This window comes from Cinclus cinclus, chromosome 1 (assembly GCF_963662255.1).
Source record: "Cinclus cinclus chromosome 1, bCinCin1.1, whole genome shotgun sequence".
Classification (NCBI taxonomy): domain Eukaryota; kingdom Metazoa; phylum Chordata; class Aves; order Passeriformes; family Cinclidae; genus Cinclus; species Cinclus cinclus.
The window spans coordinates 132,438,914-132,451,705 of record NC_085046.1 but is presented as its reverse complement, the minus strand read 5'-3'; the positions used below and the strand labels follow the sequence as shown (position 1 = coordinate 132,451,705).

The following is a 12,792-nucleotide window of genomic DNA, read 5'->3' as shown; positions in this document are numbered from 1 at the left end:
AAAAAATAAAAGACACTAGAAGAAAACAGAAAGCTGAGAAAGAAGTGGTTAAACTACTGTTGTCAGAAAAGAATAGTAAAAGACAGAGTTAGTATAGGAGCTGAGGAAATAACAGAAGTTATAATTGACAGCAAAGTCAATCCTTGCAATGGTGCTGAAGAAAAGGCAGGATAGTAAAAGGTATGTTAACTAGCATAAATACTTTTGTTCATGACTGTTCAAGATTTTGAGTGATATCTACTTGAATGCAAATATAAGTTTTCTCTTTCAAGTACTGAACACTCATTTCAATGTTCAAGGGACTTCTATTCTTAGATTTTTCAATTGTTAAATTATCGTAATTTATAATGAACCAAACTTCAGATACCCAAAAAAGAAAATAATATTTTTTTTTTTGCAAATATATGTACAAGCTCAGACATTTCAGAATCCACATAACACACTCTGGAAAGGACTGCATTATTGTAACGCTCTGCCAAAGGCAAAATTATCAAGACCAAAATACAGAATGTGAGAAAAGAGAATGTATAGCTATTAATGGTCAATTCAGGATACTTTTAGGAACCAACATTGGTCTCATGTCACAGAAATCTAAGTTACTACAAATGCATGCAAGTTAAATGCCAAAGCAACTGTCTCATTACTTACTTTATCACTTCACATTCAAAAGCACACTGCCATTTTAGACATGGAAAACATCTGGGGGACAGTGCCATGCACTGAAAATCTATTTGCAGCAAAAGAATGTGAGGAATTAATCTTGAAAATTAATAATAATTACAAAGAACTGTGAAACCACTGTTGCTAGAAGAACAAATGCTTTCTCCCAAAAAAAATCAGAAATAGAAAAAAAAAAATCTCTAAACTTGGTCAAATTTCAACATGCAGCTTGCCAATGAGTCACAAAACACTGCTCATAAATTATTAATGCTGAAGATACTAGATAAAGAAGTCCAGAAAGTTTTACACACCACAAAAATATCTGTAATTTTATAGGCATTTTACAGTCAATATCAAGATACCATTGAAAAAAATGCAGAATTAGAATAAGCAATATAAATCAATAAAACAAAATTAAAGACAACAAACACTAAATTTTATCTGATAACCATCGTCTTCTATACTTAAACAATTTTATATTATAGTGTTAGATTATATTTTAATCTACTATCAAATGCCAAGACTTTACCAAAATTGTTGCAAAACCAAGCAGCTTAAAACACACAAAATTAGAATGCATCTTTAGGCAATTAAATTTGCTTACAGAATGAATACATATTAGTGTTGTATATGAGATATGTAGTGTGAAAGCACACCAGCTGTCAGTTTTGACAAAGGTTGCTATGTCCTTGCATGTTAAAAAACAATAATGGAGTATATTTTTTTTTTAATCTGGGCATTTGCAAGAAATACAAATAAGCAAATAGGAAGACCTACTTCTCTGTATCATATTACACTCATACTAACATAATGTAGCTATAATTGCTGAAAGTGCTAAATAAATAAATAAATAAATATTAGCACCACCAAAACTAAAAGTATTCACAATGTTCTGAAAGTATTTTATATTACATATGTATAGCCCTGAAGTGAGCATTGCTACTATAGCAAAATCAGTTATTAGAAAGTCTCTATCAAGACACCACTATCCTTGGTTTATTATTTTTAATATCCATAAGAATAAGCAGCTTTGAGACAGACACTGCAGAAAGATAAATCCTTCTCTATAAATTTTCAAAGTATTGAATCCCATTATTTCAAAACCTGGAATATGTCTGGTATGATAATGCAAGGTATTCCAGTAATGCCAGATAGACACAACTGAAGAGCAAGGAAGCTCTCTTTGAATATTTTAGAATCAAATGACCATTATTTGCATGCATATCAGTCACATATACCGATACTTTTTAAAAATAGCAGTTTTTAAAGTCCTCACACAAAGTATTTGTTATGAAAAAAAATTTACATATCAAAGTGGCAATCAAAAATCATCCTTAATTATAAATATTTTTCAATTTTAGGTTTTTACATATTAAACATATTAGAAGAATAATTCTAATAGAAGACAGAGGGGAAAAAAAAGGGTAATAGTTGCCATCTCGATGTGGATACCAGATCAACTGATACCTCATCTGTTGAGATAAATGCATTATAATATTTTTGTATTTATTGTTGGAGATACTAAAGAATTAGTAGAAGTTGTGTCTTGCACCGACTTCTTTCAAATAATGATGTGAAGAAGAAAGTACTAATAGACTGATTAATTTGAAAACAACATGACATGTGAATCAATTTTCTCCTGATAAGGTGCCATGCCATGAATCTCAAACAATAGTTTGAAAATGCTCTGTTTCTGTAGCTTTGAATCTACAAAATAACGTTTTTGATAGAAATACTTTTAAATGCAAGAAAAAAACAATATCACCAATTCTGTTAAATTTACATCACATCAATAGGCAGTGTTCATTTGTAGTTATTGCTTTTTTGTGGAACTAGCATTTATTTGCATCAATTGTTCATCTCAGTGTATGAGAGTAGTATGCATAAGGCTATTACATGCAGATTTAGAAACAAATGAAAATCTCAATAAATATACATAAAACGTTAACAAAAACTTCAAATCTGAAACCCACCCAAAATAACAACCAACTCATTTATCAAGCTTTGACACAGAACTGTTCTTTATAAGTAATGTCACCTGCTGAAGAGAAGTATATAGGAACTCAGTGTTCCAAAAACATGTACATGGCAAACACACCCAACTAGAATCCTTAAAGCAGCAAAGGACAGAGAGATGCAAGTTAATGACTTCCCCCCCACCAAGAGTTTTCTTAATTTCAGTTTTATCTTTTCCTAAGAACCAAAGATCTTTCACTGCAAATAGAAGTTCAGATTTGAAAAGTCTCATTTCTGGACAGTCTTCACAAAATACAATATGCAATAGCCCAATCAAATAAGCATAATCTTAAAACACAGAAGTCTCTAAGACAGAAGTGCTCCATAGAGTCTGTATGTTCCATAATTATATGCCATTAATCTGGATGTGATTAGACCTGAAGACTGATAAATTACATTTAACTCTCAGGAAAGATACCCCCTGACACCATTCAAACTCTGCAATGCTAAGGATACATATATATAAATATATATACAAGAGTAGATGGAAAAGCTAAGAGTACAAATATTTATTAGGAGAGGATTTAGATTAAAAGGCTATTTTACTACACTGAGATGTGAATAGCATCAGTATTACTTAATGCTCTTTCAAAGTATTGAGCCACAACTGGATACAGAGCCTGTCCCACACTTCTGAATTTTTTTAATGAGCTAACTCCCTCTTCTAGCTCTTTATCTTAAAGTATAAATCTATACACACAAAATCACATCTGTATACTGGATGAATGCTGACATATTTACTCAAAAATACAGCAAGAAAATACAGGAAAGACTAAACCAATATATTTAATTCTGCAATTACATAATATAGACTCTATGTAATATATGCTATGTAAAAAGCACCATAGGTAAAGACAGTAAAAATGAAAAATCTTATCCAAAGACAAGGATAATAGAGACAATGGTAGAAAATAACAGAAGAAATTGTAAATATTATCAGTATCATAAACTCTCTAATTCACATTAAGCATGTAGATTGCATAACTTTTTCATAGGACTCAAGAGATAAACTAAATGAATAATCCAGAGAGAGCTATTATTGTTTTGTTTCTCTGGATAAAGTTCACATGGTAATTTTATATGGGGGGAAAAAAGACAAAATAGTAACACTTCAAAATATTCATGCACTATAGCTGCACATTGGATTGGAAATGTTATGAATCCTGAGAAGACCACTACCTCTCTCTCTCTCTCTGTCCTATCATTAATTTGCCTTTTCCAACCCATTTCTAACCATATCTCCTTTTTCACAATTTTCAATCTCTCATACTTTTAATTCTGACTAAAACTTGTATGAAAATAAACAAAAATTTGAATTATTTTTTTTACTACTGTTTTCACACCACAACTGAATTAATGATAATAGATAAGCTACAATTAGTTTTCATTACATAACATTAGATTTCTGAAAGTCTTTGTCTATGTAGGTATCAAGGCATAGTCCTATCCAGGAGAGAGACTTAAATGTTCCACAGATAAAAGTAAGCATGATTCCCTTTAAATTGAAAGCAAATCTACCCATCTAAAGACTTTTCATTTGTAAGCACACATTACCTTTATATTTTCTGATGTTTTTAACCTACCATTGCTACGATTTCTCTAAAACGTTGTTTTACTTCTATATTACAGAAATATGTCTTTTCCCCAAAATAATTACAAGGACACTCAATTTTTACTTAATTCCAGTTCAAGATTTATAAATCAATGTTAACTATCCTGTGTCCTTTTGTTCAATAATATTAATATATGTCAGCACTTTCTTACACTTCTGTTCTTCAACTGATCCTTGGAAATCAAAAGTTTCTGTGGCAAAGGTTGGATATTTGATGACACTGCAATGTTTTCAACAGCCAGTGATAATGAAACTATTACAGGATGGTTTCAGGTAATTGCCATCAAATCCACTGTCTCTGTAGGAAAAATGGGAAAGCCAGTACTGTTTTCTTTGCTGTCTCACAAAGGCAGGTTCTGCATCATCATCTCTGGATGGAGACACAGGTTGCTAGACCATATTCAGCTTTCAAAACTTTGGATTGTGAGACAGGGAACAGAAATTAGTATCTCTGCCATGGTATCCTAAACTTTTAGGGTGCTTTTTCTGTTTTAATTACCTTGATGAGTTCAAAAGACACTAGTTATGATACTGATGAAAATAATGGCTTTCTAAGGAAAATAGTATCCTGCCTAGCCTTATCTATCAGTACAAGACACATTCTCTACACACAACCTTCTTTTCCAGTTTCTTCTCTTAAGGCCTCACACACATACAAAAATGTAAAACCACGTGAAAGTATTTCACTGCTTTACTGGGGTTTTTTTCCTTTTCTTTTCACTGACAAATGAAATCTCATTAGAGGACCAGATTTTTACTCATTTTCTTTCAAATGCCATCTATTACAGCTCAGATACAGTGGTGAAGGCTGCAGGTACTTAATAATCTCAAGTATGAACAAGTAACTGTTTCTCATGCTTTTTGATTTAGTGGTGTCCTAGAACGAAGTATTCTCTGACAGAGTGCTGACATCAGCTAAAGGAAGGGCACAAATTCAAAATATGGCTTGAATTTTTATACTATGCTTACCTATGATTCTGCAGTTTTACCCTTCCAATCCTTCAAAATCTTTGCATAAATACAATTGAAATTTGAAATATGCATAAAACTATTTCTGTAAATTGCATCAGAACTTAGAGAAACTGCTTAAAAAATAAAAAGTTGGTTTCTGATATTCAGGACGATAAATTTTATCATCATCTTCTATTGAAAAGTCTGCAACACAAGAACTATTTTGTTATTTAATGACCTTCAACTGTCCTCGAAAAAATTTGCTAATCCCATAGTCATGCATATTTCTTCAATATTAATGCTTTACAAGGGAGAGTATTACTGTTGCTTTTCTGGGGCATGAAATTATTTTTATTATCTATTTATGCTGTTCTCTACAATTTGCTCACAGATCTCAGTTCTTCACTCATACTACTCATGTAATCAATGCTTATTTGTTCTCACATGTTTTCTTAGCTATAATAATGCCATGGCTATTTCCATGGCACTGGTCAGGTTAAATTCTTAATAGAAAAACTGCACTTAAAGAGAGTATAAACTTCTGTATCAGGTCATATCAGAATACTCATCAACAGTTGAAAAGGCAATCAAAACAGGGGAACAACAATATGAGATGTCCCTATTCTTCCTTGCCCCCATTGCACCCTCTGCATTCAGGGACAAAGTTTTATTAGTATTGCTTCACTGTTTCCTGTGCAGACAGAATGTTTAAAGCATTCTCAGATGAAACAAAGTGCAGTCCTGTGCAGAGGGTAAATCCCATATCATAAAGGTTCAAGGAATTTGAAGCTTCCTTAGGTAGGCTCTGTCAGGCTGCATCACTGTGGTCACATATGTAATACAGCTCAACATCCAGATGTGAGTACAGTTTTAGGGCACCTTCTTCTGGATGTCCTGACTACTCTGCATTCAAAAGTAATTGTTTGAAATGACATAGGGATGTCTATAGTGAACAGTAGTGTGCACACATAGGAGATTGTGCCAGTCCTGGGATCTGCATTACTCCACTCTTACCACTGAAGTACATAAGGCTTTTTGACTGATTCAGATTTCGAAAAGCACCTGAGGAATATTGGGATGTGCCATTTGATGCCCATTGCAGAGTGCAGGTGTGTAGGTGTATTTTGAATCTATCATGCAATAGTTAAAACAGCTGGAAAAGAGGGCATATCACATTCTGATCCTGACTCTTCTGAGAAGTATTTGTTTTATCCTGTAACTTTTTCAGATGCATCAAAAAGTTGGGCAACAGGAAATGCAATTGCACATCTGGACTTTTAAATCTAGGTTGCCTAATTCCTAGGTTAGAGTCGAGCCAGATTTTGCTGGTTTTCTTCAGTTCTGAGTCTTGCACTTTCAGCTGTACAATAGTTGAACTTCAGCAAAACACTTGGATATTATCAGTATTATATTATTATGTAGGTAAGATTACAGTATTAATTTAGGAGGTGACACAGCTGGCCAACCTTGTAAACTTTAATATGTCTGACTGGGAGAAGTGCTGTTACTAGAGTGAGACAACTAATATGCCCAACAGAGTTATTTGCAACACAAAACTAAACCTAGGTGGATCAACCTGGATGTGGATCTACCCTTAAATACAAGATGAAACATGCAATAGAAAGATCCCTTTTCCCTTTCCCTTTCCTTTCCTCCCTACCTTCCCTACTCCTTAAAGTGGGCTTGCCCTTTGCAAGTGTATAAATTATTGTGATTAGGACCATTTATTCTCTGATTATGAAGACAGAACAATACTATTATTATCATCATCATTATTATTACTAGGTTTACGTTTTATTGTTATGTGCTTGCAGGAACAAAGCTGAAGAATTGAAGTTGACATTTGAGGTGAAAGAAAGTTTATGATAGTTTCTAGTTTCAGAAGAAATCCATTCATGTACAGAATGGAGGAAAGAAGAGGTTTTTTAGATTTGAGAACTTCAGACATACGAACTGCAGCTTGTATAAAAAATTGCACTGGAACATTATCTCTGCCATGTGTGATGGTGAAAAAAGGTTTCTGATTCAAGTCTGTAGAAGACGATTTTCTCACCATACATGCAGTAGATACCTTGGTTTGGTCAACTAAATAAGCATCGACAAAGATTACACTTGGATTCCTGAGGCTTGCACAAATATATTACATCATAGCAAAATTCAAAACTACAAAGCAAACTATGTCTAATATTGTGCCAGAACACTTCTTTTCTAATGCACGTGCATTCTAACACAACTGTTTACAAAAGCAGATCTATTTTGGCTATTCTAAAACAGAACTATGTGATCTAGATGGTCTCTACATGCTAAAAATTTCACACCAAAGTGAAAAAATAAGGTACATGAAGCACACACGCATTACAAAAGCATGAAATGTGGTTTTAGAGTCTCATGCTTTCATATGGTTTTCCAAACCCTGACAAACCTGTCTCAGAATGGTGTTTCTTTTTCGGCAATGGTTTGTCATCAGTTATTGTACCATTCACCTTTTTCTGCTGGTCCTCCCATGTAACTTCTAGCGTAAATCAAAAAAAACAAATCAGAAATACTATGCAACTTGCATTATAAGACACCTAATATCACTTGGGACAACTTGATCTAAACAAATGCATTATTATTACCATTAAAATTTAGATTAGTTCTCAGAGGCATGGTGTGAAGAGAGTTATTAAACATCTTAAACATTCTGGAACAGAACATCTTATCCAAAAGGGAGTGTCTGTGTAACTTATCAAATATTCTGCTATCTTAAATATTTAACAATTGGTATTAAAAACAGGGGCTTGTTGAAACAATAATTTGGTCCATTTTTAAAACTTAGTGTCCTACATTCTTATAGCTTCTTACATTATCATTGTATTTCTGTAAGTTATAAAGGAAGTTAGAAATATTTTGGTAAAAAAAATCTATGCAAAGATAAAAGTAACAAATATAACCAACCAAACAAAACAAATTAACAAGCAAGCAAGCAAACAAACAAACAAAAAACCTGAACAAACAACCATGCATGTCTAATTTAAGTTGAAAAACCGTTTTTAATAATTAATTCTTAAGCCAATACTAAGTCATAATTATTTTCAAAATCTGGAACTTGATTTCAATTCAGTTTTTAATTTGAGCAGATTAAAATACTCAATAAGAACTCTTGCATCAATTATTCCTGTATTTGAAATTGACATTTGTGATGTAAATGCTCAGGAAAAGAGCTATAGATAGAAGCATGTGCACAGTTCCACAGAACTATATTCACTAGACTTGCAAGCTGTTAGTCTTTTTGAGACTGTCAAATATTTTTTTTACACATTAATTCTTTATCATCTGACAAACTAGGTGGTTAGCATAAATATTATCAGTTTTAAACCCTTTGGAATCTCACGGCAAAACCAAATCTACAACAATTAACAGGACAGATTCAATACTCTAAGCTCCATTTTTGTTTTCAACTGTTATGAATCTGATTATTTTGCTGATCCCAAAAGGTTCAAAGTTCTTCACAACCACTGCCCATGGACAGAAATAGCCAGGGATGGAGAATAATATGATAGATATGGAAACCATTTTTAATCTCACCAATTCAAACTAAATTGACATAAAGTATTTTAGCCTATGACTTTTTTATTTTTATTGTTTTCCTTTTTCAAGAAGACTGATAGACATCTAAGATTCAAAATGTAAACATGTGAAAGTGTTATCTGTGTGCATCCTGCAGCCTTCTTCTCTGTGGCTGTTGTTGATCCATGACAGGCTGCTGTCCTATAAAAGGTTGCTTTGATTTTTGAGACTGATGTAAATGTAGGTTTAAGTAAAATTGTCATTGTAGTAATTTCACGACACCACAGATATGCAAGCTGAAACAGACTCCATCATCTTTGAAGTACCATGTGCAGTGAGTACCAAATGAGAAATTTCAAACAGAACATTCTGTTACCAAACCATGGAAATAAAATCTTAGTATGATTATTCCTAGCAAGAATGTGATTCCTTTTCTCTATGAATTACACAGCTCACAATAAAATAACTACTGATGTTGTTTATCCTTTCTTTTTCTCAAATGAATCCAGAAGTATCTTCTTAACTACCAAATCAAAAAACTCAATGATCTTAGTAAATCTACTTTGAATTTAAGGAATAGTCACTGCTAGGGAAAAAAATATACCATTAACTGTAATTTAGGCCAAATCGTGGAGATTATACTTAGCATAAGATAAAAAGTAGGCATGCAGTAATCTAAAGGAATTTTTCACAATAGACAACACATAATCTAAATACTGAGAAAATCAGGAAGCCCAGTGATTTTCATGATATTTTAATGCAAATTTTAGAAGACTCTCTCAGACTCAAGGTCAGAGTCCTTTCAGAGCTCCTGTTTCAGTTCTGAACCTAAAACTTGTAGTTATCTTAGTCACCAAAATCACTTCTTATAACAAAGTTTCCTATCAAAAAGAAAAGCTTTGCTAAATCTTGATAATTCTTTGAGAATTCTATCTAGAAAATAGTTAACCCTCTCAGTAACACTTTGTAATAACATTGAATTGACAAGTGAGGAAATAAAAAACAAATAAAAATATAATTCTTTGAATAGTTTTACCTCATATTAATCTAAAAAAGAAAAACATTACAAAAAGCAAGACATGCTACTATATATTTTTGAGAAAAGTAATAGCATGAGCATGCAAACACTTTCAGAAAAGATTCCAATGACCTCTTTTCTATAGCTTCAGTCGTATTTTAGCATATCAGCATTAAATTCAGATGGCTATTTAGTTTTATCAGCAGTTAAGTAAAACATTTAGATTGAGGATACGGGGTTTGGCAGTACTCCAGATCAAGTGAAAAGCTTCACTGACTTCCAGAACATTGCAAGAGCTTTACTAGTAATGGTTATTGTTTCAACTGAGAAATAAAAATAGATATATCCATTGGATTTAACCAAATGTTTGACCTTTTCTTCAACATTTTCTAGTTTCATTTCCACCTCTATGTTTTACAAAGATAAGAAAATATATTTTAAGAAGAGCTTAGAGGAGAGCTTTCTGTTTGGGAGCTAGAATGAGGTGCTGGTGCTCATTCAAAGTGCCAAAATGTCAGTGCTGCCCCTATACTCTCTGGTTAGACAAATAAGTTTAGTTACTGTAATGTACTTCACACGATGTAGTCTTTAAATTCTCTTTTTTCCCCCAAGGCAAAGAGCCACCATCTACTCCCTTGTTGTTTGAACCCAAGGCAACATAGGTCAAATAGTAAATATTTGGAAAGAAACCATACAGTTTTCTAGATCATTGTTCTCCTATTATCACTCTCACTTCCCATAACATAAACTCCATCCTGTCTTCTGTTTGTGATAATCAGCTTCAATTTACGTATAAAGAGAGATGCAAAATTATTAAATATTTATACAAAAGATCTTATATAGATTACATAAAATATGGGGTTCATGAGCCAGAGGATTTTAATCAGCTGATGCACCTTCAGGGCTAGAAGGATTTGACAGGTGCCCTGATGCAGATTTTTCCTATCAGTACAAAATATACAATCTTTGAGCACAGTTGTTTCTTTAGGTTGCGTTGTTGCACCTACCCCTGGGCACTGCAAAGCACAGTGAACAATGCAGCTGGGGTGACACTTGGTCCTGTGCCATTCCCTGGTGAGAATGACACTCACCTGGGAGAGGAGGCGTAGTGTGCTCCAGTACACAGTGCCAAGTACAACCTCAGCATTCCGTACACTTTTGTTTAGAATATTTAATATGAAAAATATGAAATATGTAGGAATAATAAGTGAGAAGAACAGCTGCATGTATCTTATAGTTTTTCTGAATTTCTAACCATGCCACCTTAGCCGTAGAATGTTGCAGTTGAATTGGAAATGATGCAGCAAACTGCAGAAGTACAAGATGATGCAGCAAAATACCAGATACTAATGATGAGGAATTTTATTATGGCAATACTCCCCTCCTCCTTTCTTTTCTCACTACTACAGACAGTAATATTCTTTCTCACAACTACCCTTTACTTGAAACATTTTGATGTATTTTATGTATTTTCTTTTACTGGATTTTTTTTTTCTTTTAAGTAAATCCACTTCAGCTTTTATCTTTTTTCAACACCTAAAATTTCTGGAAACCAATTTTTATCAATGCATTTCTAGTTTTAGACTTTTGATTAGATTATCATAAAATCTTCGCTTTTCCATTTGGACATACTTTATTTAGTCATCTTTCTTCTGCAAATGAAAAGTACTCAGAACTTCTGTCTATTTTTAATATTATACAATGAATGTTCAGAAAGAAATTATGTTGCTAATAATATAAGGTGACAACTACTGTAAAAATAAGTCAAAAGCGGATTTGGCTAGTGCTTAAACCCAATGCAAGCATAGTAAGAAAATTAAAAAGGTGGGATAAACTATAAAATGCTGAGAAACTGTTTTGAATCAGATACTCAAGATCTCAAGTCATGCGTTAAGAATACAAGAAGAAGAATTATTTAAGACTAAATTCATGGCTTACAGGTTTTACTTTTTACAAAACAAGGTCTCTAAGAAATTTCGAGATATCAATCTCTAGAGCTCACACAGAGAGAAATATTTTCAGCATGTCAAACCTCTAGTAGGGGAAAGCAGATGGCTTCAAACTGTGACGTATGAATAGTCCCAGATGTACTAAATTATATCTTGACTAAATCCAGTCCCACCTTACAGCACCAGGTTGCTGCTAATGCCATCAAGGCCAATTTGAAGTGACACAAAGTTAGCAATCAAGATTTTTTTCCGGACTGTTGATGTTCTTACACCAGAGAAACCTTCAGGTGCCTCATTAAAACAGTGTTGATGCTTCCCTACCCTGATGTAACAGGAACAAGAGTACCCAATAAAACAAGTGGGAACACACGTAGTCTTTTCCTGACAAATGCAGAGCAAGACCTCCTGTCTCCCCAGTAATCCTCAGCCAACATGAGGATATAATCTTCTAGCTTCCTCTCTGGTCACAGTAACAGTTATCCACATTCTTTTCTCTATACACTGGAAGAATATTTTACGGAATGTGTCTATACCTTATTCTTACCTTATCTGATACATGATGATCTCTCTTTCCTTCAAAATCTTAAATGCTTCTTAGAACATTGCCCTAAATGCTGATCAAGTGTGGACAGTGTAAAGGCCAGGACACACATACACATATGCACACACAACCTTCACATTAAAATACTTTGAAAATTAATGCCAAACCAACTAATGAATGCAAAGAAATTATCTAATTAAAAAAAAATTTGTTCATTAATGGCTATATATAATGTTTTTTAATGAATTCAATGTTCCAATAAAATTTCTGACATATCTTAATTATTTATTATTCTAATTTCATCTCTCTTACTGAATTACATACACATTCTGAAAAAAAAGAAATAAAAACAAGCAAAAAAAACCCCCAAAACCCAAACCCTGAGCTTCTTTTCTTGGGGCTGCAGTTGGAATACATTAAAAGAACTTCAATGTAGATAATTAGGTCAGCAATATAAAGTACTGCAACATATCTACATTTCATATTATTGTTATTA

At 33.1% G+C, this 12,792-nt stretch overlaps 1 protein-coding gene across 41 annotated transcripts in view; it reads right to left on the bottom strand.

Annotated features, from left to right (window-relative positions):
• Positions 1–12,792, bottom strand: part of RIMS2 (regulating synaptic membrane exocytosis 2) — a 449,594-nt gene that overhangs the window by 104,223 nt on the left and 332,579 nt on the right. For 3 of the 41 annotated variants that reach the window (XM_062490837.1, XM_062490844.1, XM_062490828.1), the window contains one exon: positions 7,662–7,751. The exons of the other annotated variants lie outside the window; for them this stretch is intronic. In XM_062490837.1, coding sequence (XP_062346821.1) covers positions 7,662–7,751 — 90 coding nt within the window. The remainder of the gene's footprint in view (positions 1–7,661; positions 7,752–12,792) is intronic. 41 annotated transcript variants of the gene reach the window in all.